Below are 25063 nucleotides of genomic sequence, written 5' to 3' on the forward strand. Positions count from 1 at the left end.
ACCAAAATGGGCTTTAAAATGTGAATGTGAGTGAGTGTGCATATATATCAAATTTTACATTTATTTGTTTTTTTTCATCCTTCATTTATTTTTGATTAATTGACAATAAAATTACTAGTATTTCAAAAAAAAAATTACTAGATTAATATAATTGTTAATCAAACAATATTCAAATAAAAATACATGTAGGGAATATATATAATTTTTTTTGAATATGAACCTTCCAATGGATTTGAAATTCAGCAATTGTCCAATTCTTTCGATATAGTAGTCAACACAAGTATATAATGATTTTGAGCACCGTAAAGAAGAAAGAAAAGGGTATACTAAGGAACAATACAGCACCTAGATGAACAAAATATCATTTTACAGTTCCACATTGAACCAAAACTAAACAATTTCATTAGACAGTATTAGCAATCTTGGAAAACACAAAATCCATTGCATCCATTTCTTTTCAGACAATCCTCTCCAACTCCCTAGCATAACTAAGTGTTTGGTTGATGAGTTGCAGAGAGGGTATTTCCCATTCAGGGTGCTCCTCCTTAAACATTACTACAATACTAATGATTTTTCTTGAACTCTATAATTTGATCTCGAACCGAGTTTCGAACGTGATTCATCTCAGATGAGGAAGCTATATTTAAATTTTGAGATGAATCCAAATTAACTGGTCTACGATAATCATCATGATCAAGGGTTATGTCTTCATCCTCATACCGATTGAAATCGACGTCCATATCAGCATTCCTTCTAATAAAGTTATGTATAGCCATTGTTGCAACAACGACTTCAACTTGTGTCTTAATTGTGAATTTAGGCATGCGTCGTAGAATTGCAAATCTATTCTTCCATACACCAAAAGTTCTTTCTATTGTGCACCTTAAACTTGAGTGATAATAATTGAATACCTCGTTGTTATTTTCAAACCCCTGGGAACGCCGAAAATCAGGGAGGTGATAACGTTCACATCTGTATGGACCAAGATACCCCATCGGTGTTGGATAACCGGCATCCACCAAATAATACATACCTAAAAATAAATTAAATTATAAATTGTAAAGAATAATACTAATAAATAAGTTGTAAAGGATAATATTAATACCTGGAGGAGGATGTGGATAATTTAGATTTGCATTTGTGAGAGCATGGTCAAAAACACGAGCATCATGGGCAGTACCTTCCCATCCAGCTAAAACAAAAGTGAAGCACATGTTCCAATCACATACAGCCATTACATTTTGTGTCGGATATCCCTTTCGTCCAATAAATCTAGTTTGGTCACTGGCACTAACCACACAGGGAATATGTGTACCATCGATTGCTCCTATGGCATTCTTAAAAAATGGCCAATATCGTGGATCACTTTGAATTTTTGCATGACTATCACGGAACAAAGGATCTTGAGGCTTTATATATTCGATGGACAAACTCAAGCAAGCAACTAACACATCATGAAAACGTCTACTCATAGTTTCTCCTGAGTGTTGGAACCTTTCTTGAATCATTCTATTACCCACTCCATGTCCAACAACAAGTAAGAACATTGCAACCATCTCTTCTACCCCTATGTGATTAGTGGGCTTTAAACCATGATCAACTAATTTAGTGCAAAGTTTATGAAAAATAGGTTTTTCCATTCGAAACATCTCATAACAACGAGTTGGATTCCCTTGTAACACTTCTTTCACCCATGCATGCCCTGTTAGCTCACTAGTTCTACATGGCTCTTTACATAAATGTTTCACGCCATACTCACCCATCAATGCAGCCACTAAAGAAGCTTGTTTAAAAAAATCATCGTCTTCATTTGATTCTTCATTCCAATAGTTCATTTTGCAATGAGATTTTGCTACTGTCAAAGGTAAACAATTAGTAAGAAAAATAAAAAAAAAAGTTAATTTACTATAGCAGGAGCTTTGTAGAAGAAATTAATTATCCTGTCAGCCATCTATTGTATTTTTACTCGGATTACCTATACTTGTCTGCATTGTTTTTGCATCTTATTTGACATATGTGTCTTTATTGTGTATATTCAGAAGGTACTAGCAATGTAAATAAGTTTACTAGCAAAGTAACTCTTATGTATTGCATTTTGCAGCAAACTACCAAGTGCAACCCACATGTTAGTTTTCATTCTTCTGTGTTTTTTATTATGATCTTATCTTTGTAACTATACATTTCTGCATAAGTTACTAGCAAGTGCAGAAATTTACTAGCAAGTAATTGAATAGTCTTGTTTTAGCATGACTATACAATAAGATCATAATAAATTTACTAGCAAGTAAATTATCTCCATATGTTTGGGGGGGGGGGGGGGGGGGGGGGGGGATGCAACTGGTTTGAGCTAAGTAAGGGATAAGGAGTTGCAGTTGGAGGACCTAGGTTCAAACCCGAAAGAAGGAGAAAAAAAAAACTAAGATATGTTTTGTAAAATATTTCAGAAAGTAAATTAGGCCTTGCATATTTTCCCTTGTTTTATCCTATCCCCCTTAATCAACATCTACCCGAAAATTATATATGAAACTTGTTTATTGCCATTTCATAAGATCATGTTTTTACTTTATTTCATGTATTTATTAACATACTACCTTCCTTCAAAAAACAAAGACAATACCTAGAACAAACAACTGGGGAAATTCACCAGGAGTGAGATGAGCAAGGGCAAACACAGCTGCACTAAGGATGATAGCAACTGGTGTAGGAACCCTGCAATGAGATTAATAACGAATGAGAAAAATTTTGCCCTTAGGTAACAACGAATAATTCACAAAACATAAACAACTAAAGCGAGGAATCCAAGAGTAATCACTTTTTCTCTAAATAACTGACACAAAAAGCAATAAAATTGCCACATTTTGAATACTTAGTGAATAATTCATAACTCAGTGTGAGCAATAATTGAAGCAAAAGGTGGACTTAAAAGGAGAAGATCTATATGGAGAAACCACCTAAAGTTGTTGCTTGGAGGAAGTTAGGTTTTTTTGTAGGTCGCAAAAATCCTTTTATGGTTTATACAATCACCTTGAGTTTGGTTAGAGTGGTTAAGATATCTAGCACTTCAGCACGATTCATTACGAAACTATGTCAAAAAAACCTATTTAAGAAACAAGGTGGGCTCTCCCCTCCCAAGCAAATTATCTCCATATGCAAGAGACAAAAATGTAACTCCTGACAAAATGTTTAAGGAGCCCGAGTCTTTTAGAACTCCAACCAACCATGATGGAAACTCAAGAAAAATAGAGAATGAAATTCTGTGTTACAACTAACCAAATGACAAACTGAATCATAATGACCTCATCCACTCCCTCACAAACACGCTCCCTGGGCATAATGACCTGCCAGTTTAGCTTCTATCCTAACAAAATTCCACGTGTATTTTTCTGCTTCTGGCGAGAGTAAACCATCTAAAACAAATTTGTCCCGACCATGTTGATCCCAATCCACATTCCTCAGTATTCAAGGCTCTATCAAATTACAAGTTAATATCATTTTGTATTCTTCGACGCTCGAATACGAAGTTGGATGGTTTCAATTATTGTGTTAGACCTATGAAGCGCAGACTCAGACACGAACTCCGGACACAGACAAATCGACAAGACTATACAATGAACTTATTCAATTATTGTGTTAGACTATACAATAAGGATGAAAACTGCAACCTAAAACAAATAACTTATGCAGTTGCTAGTAACTTATGCAGAAATTTATTATGATCTTATTTTATAGTAACAATTACTTGCTAGTAAATAATAACTTATGCAGTAACAAATAACTTATGCAGTTGCTAGTAACTTATGCAGAAACTTATGTACCTATTCAATTTATTATGATCTTATTTTTGCATGACTATACATTGCAAATAACTGCAACCTAAAACAAATATAGTGCAGAATATAGTGACAAATATAGTGCAGAATATAGTGCAGACATCATAACAACATTGCAAATAACTATGATCAGGACAACATAAGTGAACCAAAAATACAAGCATAATTATCACACAACATAAGTCTTCATTAAGGGATATAAACATTACATAAGTTACTAGTACTTCATAAGAGTACTTCATAGTTACTACCACTTCTTAGATTACTTACTAATTGAAAGGAAAAACATAACAGTACTTCATAGTTACTAGTACTTCCTAGATTATTTCTTAATTTAAAGACAACAGAACATGACAACATTAAAGACTAAACATAACAGTACTTCATAGTTACTAGTACTTCGTAGATTACTTCTTAATTCATAGTACTTCCTAGCTTAATTCCCATTACATCCTAGTCACACAGGTTAGTCATGAACGGCAGTGGGTTATCAATTGTATGCTTAAGCCAATTCAACCTCTTCTCCTCTGAACCTCGTAGGGAAATAAACATCTCCCTTGCAGGCTTAAACATCAGCAAGTTGCAACACTGAGCATGCAAATAAAGATCATTTGAGACTTCATCCATGGTGTGAAGCTCAGCCATCACTTCACCAATAGATGCATTACCCGCAGCATCATTGCGAGAACGACATGTCTCTGCAATTAAACTAACAGCTTCAGCTATCTTTGATGATGCACTTGCTTTTTTCTTACTTGGCTTGTCTGCTCTAACAGCTCTTTTCCTCTTCTCACCACTCTTTTGACCATCAGTTTTTTGTGAAGAATTCAACCCAATATTTCCAAATTCAGTTGTTGCTCCAACACTTGCATCCTCGCTATCGCCAGATCCTTCTACAGCCACTGCCTCATCATCATCATCATTATCATCATTTTCAAACACAGATGGCAATACCCCACATGATGGTGCCCAAGTGTACTCTCCATTAGCCACTACATCCTTGAAAAGTGTGGTTAACTCATTGGCGAATGGAAGCCCCTTGTTCCTAAATTTTTCATAAAGAGGGTTTTCCTGCATTTTCATAACTCACATCATATAAGAAACACGAGTATACATATCTAAGGCTTACGAAATAACAATTTTTTGTATTACATACCAGTTGTTTGGTCTCCCACCACTCATCAGGTCCTACAACAGTGTTGTTCACAGGATCCCACCCTAATCCAGTTTCTCTCCCAAATAAGTTATACCATGCTCTCCAATCCTTTCTCAGACTGTCATACCTATTCTTTAGTTGAGCCTTCTCATACTTCAGTCCGGTTAAATTATGAAATCGGACCCTAATATTTGTCCACCCTTTTTTTGAAAAGCTCGTACCAACACGTTCTCCCTTGGAGACTTGCTCCAAACATGCTTTCACAAAGTTTTCAGTTGACTTATAATCCCAAATAGCTTTTGTTTTCTGCCCCCCATCACTAGGTGAGGAGGAACCCACAACATTTTTCTTGGTATTCACCATTCTATGTAAACAAGGTTAAATATAAATCTATTTGAATCAAACCTATATTCAAATAACCACTTAACCAAAATACTAGCAAAACTTAACCAAAAACTGATCCAAGTAACTAGCAAAACAAAGACAGATAGCATTCATCAATAGGCAACAAACTTTATTTTGTTTCAAATGAACAAGTGGTTACAAAATAACTTTATTTTGTTTCAAATGAACAAAGACAGATAGCATTTAATAAAAAACCTGTTAAGAGTAAATATAAAGCATTCATGTAATGAAAATAGCATTCATCAATATCACTATCATTTGATGAAAATCAGAGAAGCTATTTTCAAAATATCATTAATATTTCAATCAAAACAAAGAAGCAATCACAACTAAGGTCAATGAAAACAAAGAATAACAATAGTTCTTTATTTAGGCATTTTATCAAACACATCAAATGCACTGTGTTCATAACTGAATTAATGGACACGAGGAAAATTTGAGCTTACCTTGAAGTATCCTACACTGCTGCTATATGGAACTTTGGTTATTTTCCTTCCTTTTCTTAAGTGTGCGATGGAATAACAGAGTGGGAGAAGAGCCAACATATATAAAGAAGTTTTCAAGTAGGTGAAAGTTGGTTTGATCTGTCAAAATAATGGATAGAGTTTAATAAATTTAAGATTTAGGTGAAGAATCAGCTTTGTCTTCAATGTTTGACAAGAGATTAGTAAAATTAAGATAAGCATGAGTTATTATACAGGTGAAAAAACAGCTTTGTATTCAATGTTAAAAAAGATTTGCAAATCAACATGGATTTATGGCAGGTGAAGGAAAGGGCAAAAAAGAGAAAATTAGGAGAACCCAAACCTGAGGTAGGAAATCGATTTGTAGAAGCTAGGAATAGCAGCTTCTTTCAAAATTGATTTCAAGTTGTCAAACGCAAGGCGGCGGCAGAAGGGTGATGGAGAGCCAAACATCCTGAAAGTGCTTTTGAACATATGGAAGCACGTTTTCTCTTCTCCACCGTGTAACCAAACACGCACTAAATCACTTCCTACGGCAAATTTCTTTTTCAATATGTCCTATTAAGATATTGATATCTGATAATATAATTAATTGGTCGTGTATTTATCTATTAAATTAGAATGTTTAATTATTAGTATCTCTGTATTTGGTGTGTTAAGAATTTTTTTAAACGGTCAATATTAATATTGTTGATAATTATTGGCATTATGTTAAAGTGAAAACATATACTCGCTTCTTCTTATCACTCTACTCCTTAACTTTCAACATAGGTCAATCATTGAAAGGCAAGTATATGAGAGCTTCTTTTAACCTCACTAGAGAAAATACTTGGATCTTCGAAGAGTGAGTATGTAAATTTTAGAGGTAGGATTGGTCTATTAAATTTGATCCTTAATAGCATCCAAATATTCTATCTCTCATTCTTTTATTATTGATAAGTTCTATCTCTCATTCTTAAAACAGAAATAAATTATTTGGGATTGGTGGCAATGGCAGGGGAGATCTTGCTCAAAATGTTATAATTAAAATATTATAATTAAAATAAATTGAAATATTAAAATGTTAATATTTAAATATTATAATTTAAAATTCATAAGAGGCATATATTAATTTCATCAAAAGTTCAAAATTTCAGTAACACAAACAAAAATAAAATATGTATAAAAGGAGAGATAAAAGGAGAGATAAGAAAAGATGGGGATGAAAACTATCCGATTTTATCATTACAGTAGTTGTTTCTGACAAAGGCTAAGATATTTTTTCATTTATTACATTTTTTAGAAGATTTTGAACGAGACCCATTTCATAAAGCTTTCAATTTGGAGAGAGATGAACACATAAAATTGATAGTGGATCCTACCACTAAGTGGGTCCCACTATCATTAATTATTTTAATTTTTTTTCAATTTTTTTTTTTGTCTATATCTCCCCAAATGGAAGAAATAGAGAGAGTTTATGGATTATCTCAATCTTAAATACAGCTAAGATGGCCATTGTTCGACTTAACATTGTGGGCATTTAGAACCATTTTCAAATAATAATCACAAAATAATGTATTTTTGCACATTCATTTTTACTACTACTATTTATTTTACAACTAAATCTATTTTGGGGATTGTGAAAAGAAAAACCCAGAGAGAATTCGTCGCAGAACTTATCAAATCGTCTTTCAGGTTGGTTAGAAGGTGAGAACTGAATTTGGTTGCTTACATGAAGAAAGCCTCTTTTTGTTTGGGAAGGACAATTTCTAGGGGACCTTGTGAATATAATTGTTGGTGTGTCTCTAACCCTTAGGGAGGTTAATTAATCTTGGTTTGATAATCGTTTGGGTTAGTTTTCAGTATGTTTAACGTATGAAACTCTAGCAGCTAAGCCACCACGATGGAAAAGCTATCGAACTCTAACATTAAATGTAACAACCTTTCCTCTGTCGTCGAGGTTGATCATGCAAATTGCGTCCTTTGTGGTCTCTCTCACGAGCCATCTCTTAGTAACATGTGAGTTATTGCTTCAAGTGTTGTATAAGGTCTTTATCGTGTTTTTAAAAGTTGTTACATTTTCTTAAAAATAGGACCATTTTTTTAAATTTTTTTTTCTTATAATAAGGATCGGATGGAGTAACTTCATAATGCTGCTCACATTATTAACTAGAAACATCATTAATTAGATGATACAATTAAGAAAAAGTAATTAGTGTTATATTATTGGAAACTAATTATGATACTCTTTTTGAGATCATTTATTTTACAAATGTAGCAATTATTATAGGATGGGAAGAAGAAAAAAGGAGTAGGGTTTTAAAGTTTATACTTCAATTTTAGGGTAAAATAGTCACAAGCTAGGATTTTTTTAAGAAGTTAAACTAGCACATCTAAATTGCCACTGGATAGAATCAAATCTGAAACTTTGAGAAAGATCACACTCCAAAGTCCCAAACCAACACCACTAGACCAACCCAACTGGGTTACATTGAGAAGGAATTAAAGAGTTGCCTAACTAGTTCACTCTTTCAAATTTTATGTTTCTATTTGCCAACTAAGGTCTGAATCCCTCTTAACCCTTTGGATTTTGGTGGAAGGGCAGAAGGTAAATAAATTCCGATGGTGATTATTTTGATGAGGCTTTCAACTCAAATTCTTCTAAAACAATTCATCTTTTAACAGGTTTATTAACCATTTGAGTTCAATCACTTGATTAGATGATCTCTAATCTAAATTTTCTGTTCAATTTGCAAGTCGGCGTGTGACGCAATCGGAAGCGTAGCTTAGCAAGCGCTAAACCTAGATAGAGTAAAAAAACAAGTTTGCAAGCGTCAAACCTGTGAAAATGGAGTTCTGGAATCCACCAGAAATTGAGAAAACCTCTCTAAAAATTTATTGAATGAATAATTTGTCTCTATTCGTTACAACTGAAGTTTTTAGTTATTAAGGAAACTCCAATGAACCGAAAATACAAAACATAAAATAAAACAGAAATTATTAAAATTGAACTGAAATAAAAAATACTAAGGAATCTAAATTGTTTGGGATAGTGTTTTCGTTTCTACAAACATATTAATGGTTTCAATCTTTTTAGATGTTTTTCCTAGTCAAACTAACTCATGAATCATGTTCAGTGAAACAATAACCAAAGAATTTAACACGTAATGGACACTAAAAGGTTATAAATCATATCCCTTTAATTTGCTTTTTACTAGCTAGTGTGGTGATGGAACAAAGAAATGATGTATCCAACAAGAAATAAGACCATGCATATTACATGTCAAAGTGATTCCACTTTAATTTAGTTTATTTATTTACTTATTTATTAATTAGTATGTCATTTTCGTTTAGTTTGGTTGAATCTGTATGGATGTTTCTTCATGTGAAGATATATTCTAGATTATGTTCCTCTTTTTCGAAATTTGTGTTTTCCTTTCCCCTAATTCCGTTTCCTAGAAGACTTGATTTCCTTTCCATCATAGTCGTGTTTTTTGATTAAATGGATGCTTCATCCTTACGTTAATTATGCTTGGATTGTCGCTTACAATTTGAAGGTGTGATTAGACAGAATTAGAGTTTTTCAAGTGTAGTTTGACATGCTTCTATCATTAGGTTATACATCAATGACTTATTCAGTGATTTCCGTAGGAACGTCTTCCACTTCTCACGATCAATCCACTTAGTTAAACGCATGAAGTTAATACCGAATTGAATAAAGAATTACAAGACCACAATTTTATTCAAATGATTCTAAGTTTAACTAAAACCTATGATAGCTTAACACAAATAACCACCTCAAAATTAAGACGTTGAAAACCTACATATGTGAAGAGTTATCAATCAACGAAACATTTTTGTTGAATATTAAGTCACCATGTGAAACTCTTCAATTGTGACGTACCAAGTAGATTCTCTATATGTATTAACCCGAAGTTAGTTGAATTCAATCATGAAGTAATTGATGATATTAAATGGATTTGAATCCCACTTCTCAAAGATAGCTCAAAGGATAATGGTAATCAAATATACATTAAACAGCTACCAACCTTAGCAATGTGTGACTCTAGTGCAACTTCACTAATCACTATCAACCCTCATGTTTAGCATGGTTCGTATGTCCAATTTCAACAGTCATCCTTAATCTGTCTTGGATAGCATATTAAATGAGGTTAGGTTTTACTCCTAAAGCTAGCTCGTAGCATAAGGGTACCTAACACATATACACTTTCGATAGATCGAAACCTTCACAATATTGTGGTGCTCCAATTCAACTTCAATAGATGATTATGTGTTTGTGTTATTAATAAAAATGTTGAATGAGTTGGTTATTTAAGCATTTGAGTATGTGAGTGTATGTTGAGTGACGGGAGAAGATGGAATTGACGATGAGGCTGAGGAGTGATCAGGAAAATGTGATCACATTAGATAAAAAAAAATTATCATTTAATTTTTTTCGTCGTGATAGTTGATCTTAGTGATACTTTGATTGTTGTTTTTTAGGGGTTGATTGTCGTTCTTGTTGTACACTTTCTAAAAACAGAAACCAGGAAATTAAAAAAAAAAGTGTTGAAACTATCTCTTCAATGTATATCAGGATTTGGATCCTCCCCATTAAAAAATTTCTCAAGTTTTCTCCATTTTTAATCTTCACCATTAAAACCCACTAACCACTTTTCTTTATAATTTAACACTCATTTTCTCTCTCATATTTGATGGTTGAGATTTCAATGGAGAAAACTTGAAAAAAATTTCAATGGAGAGAATCCAAATCCTGTATATCAAACAAACATTAGGGCCCATCAATGTAAGCTAAAGAAAGAAGAAAATTGCTTTTTTGACATAGAATACTTCCTATTGACACAAGTAAATGACCAAATTACCCCCAACAGTAGTTAACTACCGTTGGTTAAAGCGCCGGTAGTTAACTGCCGCTGGACTCAGCTGTAGTTAGCTACCGTTGGAAAATTGCTTTTGTTTACTTGTTTCTGCCACCAAAATGCTTTCCATAACAGAACAAAAATCTCGTATAAGTTCTCATCAACAGCTGAAAACGAAAACGAATAAGCTTGATTTGAGGTATATCATCTAAATTGTTCAACAACCCTCTAAATTACTCTTAATGATTTCGTCAATAGTTTTCCTTAGTCCGTCTCTACACTGCTGACTGTGCTTCTTCTGTTCTACAGTTCTTCTATCAATTATATTAGTAACTACCTACACAAATTTTACTTATTTTTAATTGAATCGACAAACTTCACCTTACATACTAGTTGAGAAACATACTATATTATTATATGCATTGCAATCAGGTAATAAATTGTAGTAATCACTCTGAAGTTCCTAGATTATTGAATAAAAGAAAAAGAAAATTTAGATTATTGAATAAAAGAAAAAGAAAATTATATTCGGTATATGCTTCCACGCTTTCTAGAATAACATTAAAATAGTTTATAAATGATAAACGTCTAAAATGTTTTTTTTTTATCCAGTCACTTAAATCAGACGTATAATCAGGTTAAACATTTCATAGTTGAAGCTAACATCTACCATGTGCATCTACCATGTTAAGCCGTTCCCCTGTTTTTCTTCCAAAACGAATCGTTTCTAAGCATCTGGCCATGTGTTTTTCCTTTTCTTCTTAATTTCGTTTTCTATGAGAGGAGAATCATACAAAGAAGGTAGAAAAAGAGTTGGGCTACAGAGATTTCAAATGACTAAAACGTTTCAGTTTTTAAGTTTCAGTTTTTCAATTAATAGTATTTATTTTTAACAAAGAAGGTAGGAAAAGTGGCAGAAACAAGTGGAACAGTAAACAAAAGCAATTTTCCAGCGGTACCGCTGAGTCCAGCGGCAGTTAACTACCGGCGCTTTAACCAACGATAGTTAACTACCGCTGGGGTAATTTGGTCATTTACTTGTGTCAATAAGAAGTATTCTATGTCAGAAAAGCAATTTTCAAGAAAGAACATATGGGTGCAAAACGAAAGTTTAAAAATCTACTACCTCAATCCTTAACACTCATACCTCACAATTTCTCTTGGTTTTTGGAGGGTTTTGGAGGGCTATATACCTCACAATATGTTATTTTTTGGAGGGATATATATATATATATATATATATATATATATTTCATATTATAATTTGTCCTCCAAAATTCATCTCGCAAGCAAACCCTAAATCTCAATTTTACTCCTTATATTCTACACAAACAAAACACAATCATATGTTTTGGCGTATATATAACACCTCCGTGCCCGCTAAAAATAATCCATAACCTCATAAAGAGAGGTATTCATTGTTCTTTAATATGTCCTAGGTGCAATTCAAAAGCGAAAAATGTAGATCATGTTATTTTGAAGGATTTAGATCATGTTTTTAAAAACTGTTGGTGGGCAAAATATATTTGGTTTTTCTCTCTACGTATCAAACAAAAGGAGATTCAGTCTAGTTTTTGAAATTAGATTGAGGATATCATTTTACAAGCACCTTTCCCAGATATTGAGATATATTCGTTGTTCTTTAACATGTACTCTTTTTTTTAAGGAGACATTATCTCTACTATTATTTATAGCATACGGTGGGCTAAAAATCAACATTGTTTGAGTGGAAGCAAATATCTATTAAGAGATCCATGATGAAGGTCATGAGCTATCTGAGTAGCTATCCAGAGATGCAGCAAAAGCCCAATCGCCTCCTTCATTGTCTTCTACTTCGACACCTGATCGTTGTAATTTAGTTTTGATGGTTGCCTCCTCCCAATGACAATACCAGATAACTGTTGATGCAACAATTCCTCCAATGATCAGGGTCTTCGATTGCGTCATTAGAGACTCAAAAGGATGCTTCACTGATGCTTAGTTCTGACAACTTCCTCTCATCTTTGATGCGCTAATAGCATAATCCATGGTACAATTTTAGGGTTACGTTTTACAAAAGGACTTCTGCGTGGTGGATTTTATTCTCGAGTTGGACTGTGATATGGGGGTTTTAGGTTTGCAAAGGAAAAAAAAAGTTTTGTATCTATATTCATTAGTTTTTTTTTTTTTTTAAGGATCACATTGATGAGTCTAATACCACTTATACTTTTTGTTGCTTAATTAATAAAAGTTTTTGTTCAAAAAAAATTGAAGGAAAATTACTCATTGCATCTTTCCCTAAAAAAAAAATTACTCATTGCATCTTATTCAAAATAAGATCCTTAATCCAGTTTGAAACACGATTAGAAATAGTATGACAAACATACAATTTGACCCACTCTTTTGGTAAATATGCTTTCATGCTTTGACTCATCAAGAAGGGGTCTCGTTAGAAGATGTATCCCTTTTCTGACATATTTATTTCTCTCTAACCTAGGATCAATTGGGCCTGGACTGGATCTTTTAGGTAATTCAGTTATCTTTAGAAAATTACTCTTCTCCCTTTTAAAATTACTTATTATTATTTTTTTTTAGTATCCAATTACTTATTTCTTTAACTCAGCTAGAGTTAACTCTCGCTCAATATTTTTAAGCTAGATTTAAATCCCGCTGACCCTTTCAAGATCGGTTGAAACGACTTAAAAAATGTTTGAACCAGTCTTAAAAACGTCAAAGAGAGTCAATTCTAACTGAAAAATGTCGTGCAGATGTTAACTCTAAGGAGAGGAGCAGTTTTCTTGTTTTTATTCAACAGAGAAAACAAAACTTGCATTAATTTCCTTAAAAAAAAAAAAACTTGCATTAATTAAATTGAATGTTCAAATAATACTTTTGTACAAATTAAAAAAAAAAGGAGAAGTGACAAATTCAAACAATATTAGGAACCAACAATAAATGCAACCATGTGTACCTATCCGTCTTGCACACGTTCATTTCATTTTTTTCATTTTTTACTTCCTGTGGTAAATTTCACACATATGCAATCACTAATTTCAATTATGCATTGAAAAGTAATTGATCATTTTCCCTTCAAACGCAAGAACCTCTTTGGAGAGTACATTCTTAAAACTTTGTAAGCTGAGATAGTTGATATCATAGCCATTAAAATGGATGCTATATAGCAGCATAATAATGCCCCTCCAATTTGGTAGCAGAATCTGGTGAATTTGTTGCATACCTTCATCCACTGGAATGCTTCTGATCCAGTAAGTGCAAAAAGACAGGCTTCAAATGCTGAAGTGTTTGTGGCGAATGTCAAGTACACAACAATCTGTTATTAAAAACCAAGATTTGCCAAATGATTATTTCAATCAAGGATTTAATTCATATGCACTGTTAAGTATCAATCTTAATCAAAAGATCATTACAAATATTGACTTTAATCCTAACTACTTTAAGAGTTATGCATATGATTGATTGTGATTTGTTGAGAGCGTAAAACTTTTAATATTGACAATGCATCAAAATTAAGCTCTCCAAACAAAATGATTATCTTTTTCTTCCTACTGGGTCCCTGTCATTCAATTTTAATTTTTTATGTCAAGAATATGAGATACCTAATTTTTGAAGAGGAAATGAGATACCTTATATTATCATGTATAAGTATAACCAAGTTTATTTTGATTCGAGTACCTAATTGGATTTGAGCTTACTTCAATTAATATGCATACTTTGATCAACCTATAATTGTATATAATTATATGTAATATGTATTCTCAGCTAAATAAGTAAAGAGTTTATTTACCTGATCTAATAAGAAACTAATCCAAGCCATGTGCATATAATAAGAACCATTGAAATTCCGTATTGTAGGACAAGCTGAGAAAGAGTGTTTGCATAATTGAAGCATGTTATACCCAGCAGCTGCAGATGTCACATACAACAAGATCCTAAAAAAACATACAAAAATTCCTAATTCAAGATCATGGTATATATTTCAACATAAAATGTGAGAGAACAAACAAATAAAGAGGGAGAACTTTACTTGAGAGCATCCAAGTCCTTGTAAGTAGCTTTCTTCTTAATCGTTAATATTACAACCTTTGTTTCAGTATCAAAAGCAACTATACAAGCTGTTGATACTAAGAACAATATTGCTGAAACTCTTAGCAAAACTTCTCCTCTAGCCATTCGGAATTCCATTTCTTCAGAGATGAAAATTGTCTAGTTCCTATATATCCTATCAAAAAAATTAAAAATGTCTAGTATTCTAAATTTCAGTGCCAATTTGAGATCATTTATGGAATGTAAGATATGGCATATACAGTGCCTCCAAAATGGGTGACAGCACACTACTGGTTAGAATTAATCCACGGGTATGGTCATGGTGGATATATATCAATATTCTCAACAGCTACCTAATCCCTATTAATGGTGTTTAATTGCTTACACGTTTCATTGAATGTACTACTCTGAAAGTAGCGTAGAGATGTGAGAGCTAATTGTTTTTATTACTTTTGATTAATTGTTTTTATTTTAATTGAAAAATATTTTTTCCAGTTTGTCTTTTATTCATAAAGGTCATGGTGGATATATATCAATATTCTCAACAGCTACCTAATCCCTATTAATGGTGTTTAATTGCTTACACGTTTCATTGAATGTACTACTCTGAAAGTAGCGTAGAGATGTGAGAGCTAATTGTTTTTATTACTTTTGATTAATTGTTTTTATTTTAATTGAAAAATATTTTTTCCAGTTTGTCTTTTATTCATAAAGATTTGTGTAGATATTGTAAAACTAATGTTTATTTCTTTTAAGATACATTACCTCTATAGTATAATTATAAAAATATACAATTTTTTACTCAAGATAAATATATAAGTGTTGAGTCAAAAATACATATATATATATATATATATATATATAATAAAACTGTGTATAATATACCCTATATATCTTGTTGTTTAATTATCAAATCTGTTTTATACTATAAAAAATAGGATCTTGGTTATGTGTCTGTACTTGCAAAAAAGTACGGTAAAGGATTCTAGGATTCTAGGGTTTAGACTGATGATTAGATGCCTTGAGAATGATCTCAAGAGTAGTATTTATAGTCTGCTATGGGCTTGGGTTTCGGTTGCTTGGCTCCCAAGCAACGGGGGTATTTATGTATTTTGGGGCTATCAGGCGGTTTCTAGAGGCTTCTAGAAGTTTTGTGAGGCGGCGCCCTTAAGGGAGCGCGCCAAGGCTTAATAACCCTTCTGGAGGGGCGCCAAGACCTTTTCTGGAGGGCTTTAGGGCCCTTAGGAAGATTATGACGGTCCACAGCCCCCCAAGCACAAGTCTTGGGACAAGGCGAAGTGATGAGGATATGCGGGAAGTCTGTCTGGGGGTCGTTTGAGCTCCTTTGGAATGTGATGATGGTTCACAGCCCCCCAAGCACAAGTCTTAGGACGAGGCGAAGTGCTTGTCTTCACGAAACCCTATCATGCAGCTGGTTATCTGAAAAAGATTTTTCCTAGGCGGTTTTCCGAGGTTCTGGAGGACCCAAGGGTGGACGTGCTTCCTGGACTCGGAGTGCTGTACTAAGAACGTCGTGGAATGCTTTAACAGGCCCTGGGGGGGGGGGGGGGTACGTGCTGTGTGATGGCGGATCCTATAGCCCCCCAAGCTTGAGTCTTGGGTCAAGGCGAGATGGTTTGTGACGTACGGCGGTCCCATCTCTTTATTGCCCAAAGGACGTCGCCGAATAGGCGGTTCCGTTCGTGCGACTTCCTTTTGGGCGACTACGTTAGGTCGCCTTTCGTGTGATCACGAACTTCCTGTATTCCACCGTTCGTCGATGATCGCCACGTGTCTCAATCTTGGCCTGGTGAACTGTGCCCGACGCGTTTCCCTAGGCGACTTTTGCTTTCCTTTTAAAGCTCATTTCCAGGTCGTTTCTTCCTTCATTTTCGCCACGCTCCTTGCAGTCTCTTCTTCTGGTTCCTTCTTCATTTTGATTTGGCCACCTTCGACCTTCTTAGCTTCGAGGATCGGTTCTTCCTTCCCTTCGCAGGTACTTACTTACTATTTATCCTTTCGCCATTTTTGTTTCTGTCGTGTTTTTACGTTTGAGTGAGTTCGCCGTTTTAGGAGATGGTTTTAATTAGGGAGTGCGACGGTGAGGGGAAATTGATGCAACCCAGTGATCCGATTGAAAAAGAAAATTTGAGGAAAGCGTGTCTGAGGCATGCTACCGGTGATGATGGGATTATCAATTGGGATGCTTATTACGACGGGTTATTTGGGGAAGAATTGTTTAGTGACCTTTCGAGTGATTCAAGCACTAATTCGGGCAATGATAGTGACTGTGTGTTTCTGTCTGCCACTCCAGGGGCAACGAAGGAGGACGAGTGCTGTGAAATTTATCCGTTTCAGGGAACTTCGCGTGAAGTGGTGGGAAAGAAGTTACCTTCTAGGTTAACAGGGATGTCGTTGTTTGCGAAAGAAGTGTTGTTAGAGGATTCCCTTTATGTAGATGTTTCTGTGATGGACTCATTTCGAAGTAAGTTTGATATCTCGGCCACCGGACGGGAGGAGGAAGTAGTGTTATTGTCCTGTGACCCAGACGAGCGCGTGTGCGACCAGGAGATGGCGGGCGAGGGGGATGAATCCTACTTCGTCTACACCGCCGTTCTAGAGGAATTTGGCGTGAAAATTCCATTCACGCCTTTTGAGATGGACGTATTAAAGCTCCTGAATGTGGCGCCCACGCAGATTCGCCCTAATAGCTGGGCGTTCATTCGTGGCTTCGAAATCCTGTGTAAGTCGCTGGGTCTTGAGCCCTCTGTTGCCGTCTTTTTCCACTTTTATGGTACCAAAGATGTTGACAAGGGAACCTGGATAACTATCTCCGCTCATTCTGGAAAAAGGCTATTTCCCCCTTACGCGTGTAATTTTAAGAAGGAGTGGCGGGATACTTTTGTTAGAGTGCAGGGGGCGCCTGGGTGTTCAACGTCTTCAGTTCTGGTGGATGGCGAGCCAAAGTTTCCTCTTCGGTGGACCAGTGCCCCTTTGGCGGTGAAAGGGTATGACTTGGATGTAATGTCGCCCTATGAGTATGAGCTGGCTCAATTCTTGGAGAAGGTTCCACTGACAAATATCCATGATTTGTTAAATAGAGAGGGCGATGTTGTCCGCATGGCAGCCTATTTGCGTGAGTGTCCTTTACAAGTTTCATATTTGTTCTGTTTTGTCTTTTTGTTCGGTTTGCTTACCTGAGCTTTTTCTATTTTGTGCAGGCGAAATGTTGCCCCTTACTGGCGCGGAGATGAAGAAGTACTTGGCTGAGTTGGAGCAAAGCAAGAACCCTGACGGCTATGTGTCCAGCAGTCCAGCGGGCGTTTCCTTGAGGAGGCTGAAGAGGAAAGGGTCTGGTAAAGTGGACTCTGACGTGATTGAGGTGGATGACTTAGAAGGTGCTGGCGGAGGGAATGCCCATACTGTGGCGGCCTCTCCTTCGTCCAAGAAGGCGAGGACTAGTCGGGGATCTAAACCTGGCAGCAGTCGCCCTCCTTCAGGAAAAGAGACGGGCGGTACTTCTCTGAATGACGAGGTGATGGACTCCTTCTGGCACTCGGGTTTCGACGTCCGCCGGTACATTCCTGACTTTCCTGATCGTTTGATTTACTCGTGCTGTTTTGGATTTGAATTTTAGCGACTTATTGTTCGATGGATCTGTAGGTACGTGAATGAACAGGTACCCTTTACGAAGGTGGACGTGGAAGCTGGAGTGAAAGCCAAGTGCAGCGATCTGGTGGCGGATATCCATACTGCAGCTTTGAGAACCATGCTGTTGAGCCACTGCTTGGAAGCGAAGCATAACCTGGTGGAGAAAAGGCACAATGATGCTGCGGAAGACGTTGAGAAATGGAAACATAAGTCCTCTGGACTAGAAAGTCGCCTCAGGGAGGCGTTGAAAGACAAAGCAGCCGCTGAATCCGCCCTGGAAGAGATGAGGCAGGCTAAAGAGGCGGTGGAGACAGAGAAGGGCGAGATGAAAGCCGCGTTGGAGAAATCAGAGTTGGCTGTAGACGAGGGAAGACGCTCGTTGGCGATTTACTTTGAAAATGGTTTTAGGCGTGCTAAAGAGCATGTTCTGTTGTTCAATCCGGAGGCCAAGGTGGAAGAGCTTGACCCTTTCAAAGTCATCGTGGACGGCGAGTTAGTGGATGATGAATAGTTTTGTATTTTTATTTGTGCTATGTTATTTTTTGGTCTGTAACTTAACGTGGGCGGCTCCCTAAAGCGTCTTCCAAACATTGTTTTATTTGCTTGACAGTTTGTGACTTTGAATATTCATTCAAGTTATGTTTGATGCGGTATCCCTTTCTTCTGTGGCTTGACTTTCCGCAAATGTTTAGATAATTTTACGATTTTATACGCTACTTTTGATTTCATTTTGCATGTTAGTGCTTCTGTGGGAGTTGTTTCTGAGTGTTTCAGCGACTACGTCCCTTTATAGATTTAAATCTTTATCAATCGACTGGTATCTTTCGCCGCCCTAAAATGTTGACATAAACATTTCGGCGATCACGTCGAGATGCCAGGCGTTTATTCTTTCGGTGTTTGTTTTCAAGAGAAGCCCTGATGGCGGGCTGTGCAATTTAGTTTTACACTTCCAACTCTGATGGAAGGCGCTTCCTACTCTGAAGGAAGACTTTTTATTTTCTGATGGAAGGCGCTTCCTACTCTGAAGGAAGACTTTTTTATTTTACACTTCCAACTCTGATGGAAGGCGCTTCCTACTCTGAAGGAAGACTTTTTATTTTACACTTCCAACTCTGATGGAAGGCGCTTCCTACTCTGAAGGAAGACTTTTTATTTTACACTTCCAACTCTGATGGAAGGCGCTTCCTACTCTGAAGGAAGACTTTTTATTTTACACTTCCAACTCTGATGGAAGGCGCTTCCTACTCTGAACGAAGACTTTTTTTATTTTACACTTCCAACTCTGATGGAAGGCGCTTCCTACTCTGAAGGAAGACTTTTTATCAATGTTGGCGCTGTAGATCCTTTATCTTTGTATTTTTAGTGGGCGAATTCTGTTTGTATGATGGAAAGAATACGGAGAGGATCATAGATACGGAAAAAGGAAAGGGCGCCTCGTTAAAAACCTCTGCCCTTGCAGGGGAAAAGAGTGCCACCCTAACCATGTATTATTGATAAAGTCAAAAGATAAGAGTTGCAGTGGTGATCTTACATCATCCTTATTTGGTACATAATAAAATTAAATGCAAAAGAAAAAGAAACTAGCTATAATAGTGGCGCAGATTGGCCACGTTCCAGGTGCGAGGTACGACGTCTCCGTTTAGTTCTTCTAACTTATACGCCCTGTGAGCGTATTTTTCCCTAATTATGTAAGGTCCTTCCCAGTTTGGAAAGAGTTTGCCTATTCTGGTTGGGGCGACGACTTGCTTGAGGACCAGGTCGCCCTCTTTCATTTCCCTGGGCGTCACCCTGGAGTTGTATCGTCGGGCTGCTCTCTGCTTGGCTGCGAATTCCCTGATGTGTGCTTGCTCCCTGACCTCATCAATGACGTCCATGCTTACCGCCATACCTACTTCATTAGCTTTTTTAATGAAAATAACACGTAAATTTATAATAGCAATATTACCCTGCACGTAAAAAATGTCAGTCGCCTGTCGAAATAAGATAGATACCTTCTTCTGAAAACGTATCTCGCCTCCACGTGGGGGTGTCGATTTCAACGGGTATCATGGCGTCAGCGCCGTAGACCATAGTGAACGGTGTCTCCATGGTTGTAGAATGAAGGGTAGTGTGGTAGGACCATAGCACCTGTACTTATTTTGATCGATGCATCGTTTATATATAACAGAGTAGCTTGAAAGAAATGTAAGACTTTGGAGAATGATTTCAATAAAAGGAATGTTAAGAGTAAATTGATTCTGAAAACTATTCATACCTCATGGAGTTGTTCTGCCCACAAACTTTTGGCGGCTTCTAATTTCTTTTTGATCCCGTTAAGAATAACTTTGTTGGCTGATTCAGCTTGTCCGTTGGCTTGCGGATGAATTACAGAGACGAATTTTGTCTGTATCCCTAGGTTCTTGCAGAAGTCTAACACTGTTGAGCTTGCGAACTGGGTTCCATTATCAGACACTATGCACCTAGGTAGGCCAAAACGACAGATGATCTTCTTTCAATAGAACTTCTTTACTCTTTCTGCAGTTATCTTAGCGACTGCTTCTGCCTCAATCCATTTGGTGAAGTAGTCTACTCCCACTATGAGAAATTTCAGCTGCCCTGGGGCGAGAGGAAAAGGTCCGACAATGTCGACCGCCCATTTGTGAAATGGCCATGGTGAGTATACAGAAGTTAACTCTTGAGCTGGGACATGCTTCCTGTCAGAAAACCTTTGGCACTTATCACATTTCTTTACAAAATTCGAGCTATCCTGAAGCATGGTGGGCCAATAGTATCCGGCGCGGAGGAGTTTGGCGGCTAGAGCTCGCCCGCCTATATGACTACCGCAAACGCCCTCGTGTACTTCCAAAAGGACCAAGTGTGTCTCGCCTTCTCCTAAGCATCGTAGCATGGGAGTCGTGCGGCCTCTCTTGTAGAGTTTTCCAGAAACCAAAATGAATTTTGACGCGCGCCTTCTGACTGTCTGCTCTTCCTCGCCATCGGTTGGTGTGAATGACCCTGTCAAATATATAAGCAATGGCTCCATCCATCCTACTGTGTTTTCGGCGACCTGAAGTACTTCGTCCACCGTTGTACTGGGTGTTGCAACCACTTCCTGGATAACTGTTCTGTTGTTGCCTGGTCGTTTAGTGCTGGCGAGTTTTGCCAACAAATCTACTCTGGAATTCTGCTCCCGTGGCACATAAATGGCTTCGAAGAAGCTAAATTTCTTGGCGAGACTCTGCACCTTGGTCAGGTATTTGACTAGCTGTGTGTCCTTCGTTTGGTATTCGCCTGTGATCTGACTTGTTATGAGCTGGGAATCACTCTTGGCTCTTAAGTTCTCGGCGCCCATCTCGAGGGCTAGGGTCATGCCGGCTATCAAAGCTTCATACTCGGCCTGATTGTTGCTTGCCTTGAATTCGAATCTGAGGGATTGTTCGATGAGGACATCGTCCGGACCTTCCAAGATAACGCATGCGCCACTGCCTTTCAGGTTGAATGAACCATCTACAGATAAGAGCCATACGAAAGGAGGTTGTTTCTGCACTGGGGAGGCGAGCTCTACGACAAAATCTGCCAACACTTGGGATTTGATACTTCCTCTTGGTACGAACTGGACGTCATACTCTGAAAGCTCTATGGACCATGCCACCATTCTTCCGGCCAGGTCAGGTTTCCCCAGTACCTGTCTGATTGGGTAATCTGATTTTACGACGACCTTGTGACTTTGGAAGTAGGGGCGAAGCTTTCTTGAGGTTACCACGACAGCAAGGGCGAGACGTTCTATCTTCTGATATCGCAGTTCTGCCCCCTTGAACACCCTGCTGACGAAATAAATTGGCTTCTCTCCTGCTGCTGAGTCCTCTACCAAAACTGTGCTCATGGCGTTGTCAGATATCGCCAGATACAGGAAAAGAATGGCGTTCTGATTTGGCCGTTGAAGGATGGGCGGACTAGATAAAAACTTCTTAATTTGCTGGAAAGCATCCTCACATGCTGGCGTCCACTCAAATTTCTCCTTTTTCCTAATGGAGGCGAAGAAAGAGAAGGCTTTGTCGCTGTTATACCCTAATTTTGGACCTAAAAATACTAACTCAATTCTTCTTTTCTCGCATTTCAAGTCATTTGAACTGTCTCTGATCAATTACATCTTTCTCTGCATTTTATTTCAATATTATTTGCAAAATTCATGAAAAAGGGCATTTTAGTCATTTCCTATGTCAAAATTTCCTTCAGTCTTTTAAGATTTTGTTTGAGTCCTTTCAGGTAGTTTGAATAAGTCCTCATTTCAATTCTGTGTCAAAACCCAGTTCAAAAATTGCATTTGAAGTCATTTTGAGTCAGTTTTGCCCCTAGGGCATTTTAGTCTTTTCATGTGTCAAAACTCTGTTTAAACTCTCAAAATTGTCTCTGAGTCTTTTAATTTTGTTTGTATAAGTTCTTGCTTTGATCCCCTATTAAAAATCCATTTTAAAATTTCCTCTGAGTCATTTTCAGTCGTTTTAGCCCCAGGGGCATTTTGGTCATTTCACACGAAATTTTGGCAGAGAGAGGTTACTTTAAAGTACCTCATTTAGGTAATTGGTTCATTTTAGTCCGTTTTGTCAATTTTAATCGTTTCACTTTACGTTTAGTCAATTTTACCAATTTTTAATTCAATTTTATCTTTATTTTCATTTTTGCACTTTAGTCCTCTAATTCCTAAAATTTGCATGTCAGTCCTTTAAGGTCTTTAATTCTGTTTTTTAGTCCTTTTATTAGTATTGCAGATTGGTCCTTTTAGTTTTCATTTTTGCAGGAAAGTCCCCAAGACAATTTCAAGCCAAGGCCGAATTTATTCAAGTCCAAGTCCACGTGTCATGCTGCTATTGGTCCAGAAGCTACACATGGCCCCCTATAAAAGGAGCATTTACTACAATGTGTCAGAATCAGCAATCATAAGGTGCCAACTCAACAAACACCGTTCCATTTTCTCTCTCCAATATTAACAGATCAAAACCCAGAAAATTCAAGAACAGTTTGAAGATTCAACGAATCTTCAAACCCTAACCGATTCAATTCCACTTCCAAATCACAAATTCATCACAAAATCCTTCAGTTTTTACCAAATCCAACATCGTAAAGCCATTACAATCATCAGAATCATCTCAATTTCACAAGAATACAAGAAACTAGCAAAATCACGTGCAAACCCTAAAAGTTTCCAGAATCACTAATTGAACAAAATCGAAGTGGACTTCGTGCTAAGTTCTCAGAGATTCTTCGAAGAATCATCATCATCGACCTATGAGGACTGCAATTCAAGTGCAAATCCAATAGATTCACACGATCACAGTCAGAGAGAGTGAGAAGAAGAAGAACCAGAAGTTTTCTCAAGGATTTTCGTTTTTATCTCCAGGTATATTCAAAGAACCTTCTCGCCTTGCACATTAAATCATCATCGAAGGCTCCAGATTGAAAAAAACGATGAATCGAAGTGAAAATTTCGAAGAGATTCAAAGAAAATTCGAAACGAAACCCTAAGTTGAAAAATCACGAAGATTCACCGTTTACTTTTCAAATACGAGTCCAATTTCATAATCAGTGAAGAAAATAGAAAGATTAGGGTTTCGTGTCCTGAGATTTAAAAAGTTTTGGAAACATAGAACCGAACGATTCAATCCTAGATCTACTCTGATCTAAGCTCTCTTTCAAGAAAATGTTTTCGAAATCATAAAGAGGAGAGAAAGAGCTTTAAGAAGATGTGCTTGGTTTTTAGATCGGAGTAGGTTGAAACTCCGACGCGGCGGCGCCACCATGGGCCACCACGTCGGAGGAGGAAGGTCTCGTCGGAGAAGAGAGAGTCATTTGCAGACTCTCTCTCTCTAGTTTTTGTCTTAGAGAGAGAAATGGAGAGGGGAAATGAACCAGAACCGGTTCAAAGCCTTATATAGGCCAACGAACCGGTTCAATCCATGGTTCAACCCATGGCTTAGCCCATGCCCGCTCCAAACCCAACCCAACCTGCTTGTTTTTGGGCCCAATAACTGTCCTAAGCCTTTCCTGCACGTTTTGTTGTACGTACCCCCCCCCCCCCCCCTTTTCTGCATGTTTTATTAATTTCTTGCTAATTGCACCCCTGTATGTCTAAAAAATCCTTTAAAAATTCCAAGGAAAATTCCTATGTGTTCTTGATCATTTTCTTGATAATTTTGTGATGTTGTTATGTGTTAAATCTTGTTAAAAAAATGTGTGGTATTTTCTTGTCAATTGCCTATTATTTTTTGTTAAAAATTGTGAAGTTTTTATATGTTTTTGTGTCTAAACATTCTTTAAAAATTTTATACACATTTCTTGATAGTTTTGTGATATTTTTGGGATGATTTTTTGCATATGAAAACTTGAGAAAATAATGTGTTGATTTCTCTTGCTATTTTGTGATATTTTGTATTGAAGATTGATGATAGTTTGCTTGATTCCAATTCCAATTTCTTGATGGATATTCGTGACCTATACCACTTGATTTTATGAAGTTTTAGCTACTGTTTGTGCTTGATATTGCTGCATGAGTGTGAATCTTGATTAGTTACTTAGCTTACAAGTTACTTGTGTAAATAAATAATGCAAATATGCTTAAGTTTGCTTTAAAAAATGTCAAGTTAACCATGTTGCCTTAATTCTCATTCTAAAGCCTGA

At 36.7% G+C, this 25063-nt stretch overlaps 4 protein-coding genes across 4 annotated transcripts; all 4 read right to left on the reverse strand.

The window, feature by feature from the left end:
- Nucleotides 1-281: 281 nt before the first annotated feature.
- LOC146903157 (uncharacterized) lies at nucleotides 282-5975 on the reverse strand. Its single transcript, XM_085731834.1, has 3 exons — nucleotides 5838-5975; nucleotides 1106-1855; nucleotides 282-1033 (listed from the first exon to the last, which is right to left on the reverse strand). The coding sequence occupies exons 2-3, from the start codon at nucleotides 1833-1835 to the stop codon at nucleotides 564-566; spliced, it is 1200 nt and encodes a 399-aa protein (XP_085587960.1). The 5' UTR covers nucleotides 1836-1855; nucleotides 5838-5975; the 3' UTR covers nucleotides 282-563.
- On the reverse strand, nucleotides 3997-5975 carry LOC146903158 (uncharacterized). Its single transcript, XM_085731835.1, has 3 exons — nucleotides 5838-5975; nucleotides 4987-5350; nucleotides 3997-4901 (listed from the first exon to the last, which is right to left on the reverse strand). Exons 2-3 carry the CDS (start codon nucleotides 5347-5349, stop codon nucleotides 4284-4286), a joined length of 981 nt encoding a protein of 326 aa, XP_085587961.1. The 5' UTR covers nucleotide 5350; nucleotides 5838-5975; the 3' UTR covers nucleotides 3997-4283.
- A 7638-nt stretch (nucleotides 5976-13613) lies between these two features.
- Nucleotides 13614-15195, reverse strand: LOC146903159 (CASP-like protein 2C1). The gene is made up of 3 exons (XM_085734296.1): nucleotides 14739-15195; nucleotides 14499-14643; nucleotides 13614-14024 (listed from the first exon to the last, which is right to left on the reverse strand). The coding sequence occupies exons 1-3, from the start codon at nucleotides 14894-14896 to the stop codon at nucleotides 13773-13775; spliced, it is 555 nt and encodes a 184-aa protein (XP_085590422.1). The 5' UTR covers nucleotides 14897-15195; the 3' UTR covers nucleotides 13614-13772.
- A 4794-nt stretch (nucleotides 15196-19989) lies between these two features.
- On the reverse strand, nucleotides 19990-20497 carry LOC146903160 (uncharacterized). The gene is made up of 2 exons (XM_085737204.1): nucleotides 20401-20497; nucleotides 19990-20309 (listed from the first exon to the last, which is right to left on the reverse strand). The coding sequence occupies exons 1-2, from the start codon at nucleotides 20495-20497 to the stop codon at nucleotides 19990-19992; spliced, it is 417 nt and encodes a 138-aa protein (XP_085593330.1).
- Nucleotides 20498-25063: the final 4566 nt, after the last annotated feature.

Source organism: Medicago sativa, chromosome 8, assembly GCF_051527215.1.
Source record: "Medicago sativa cultivar Bolivia chromosome 8, Bolivia_mono, whole genome shotgun sequence".
Classification (NCBI taxonomy): domain Eukaryota; kingdom Viridiplantae; phylum Streptophyta; class Magnoliopsida; order Fabales; family Fabaceae; genus Medicago; species Medicago sativa.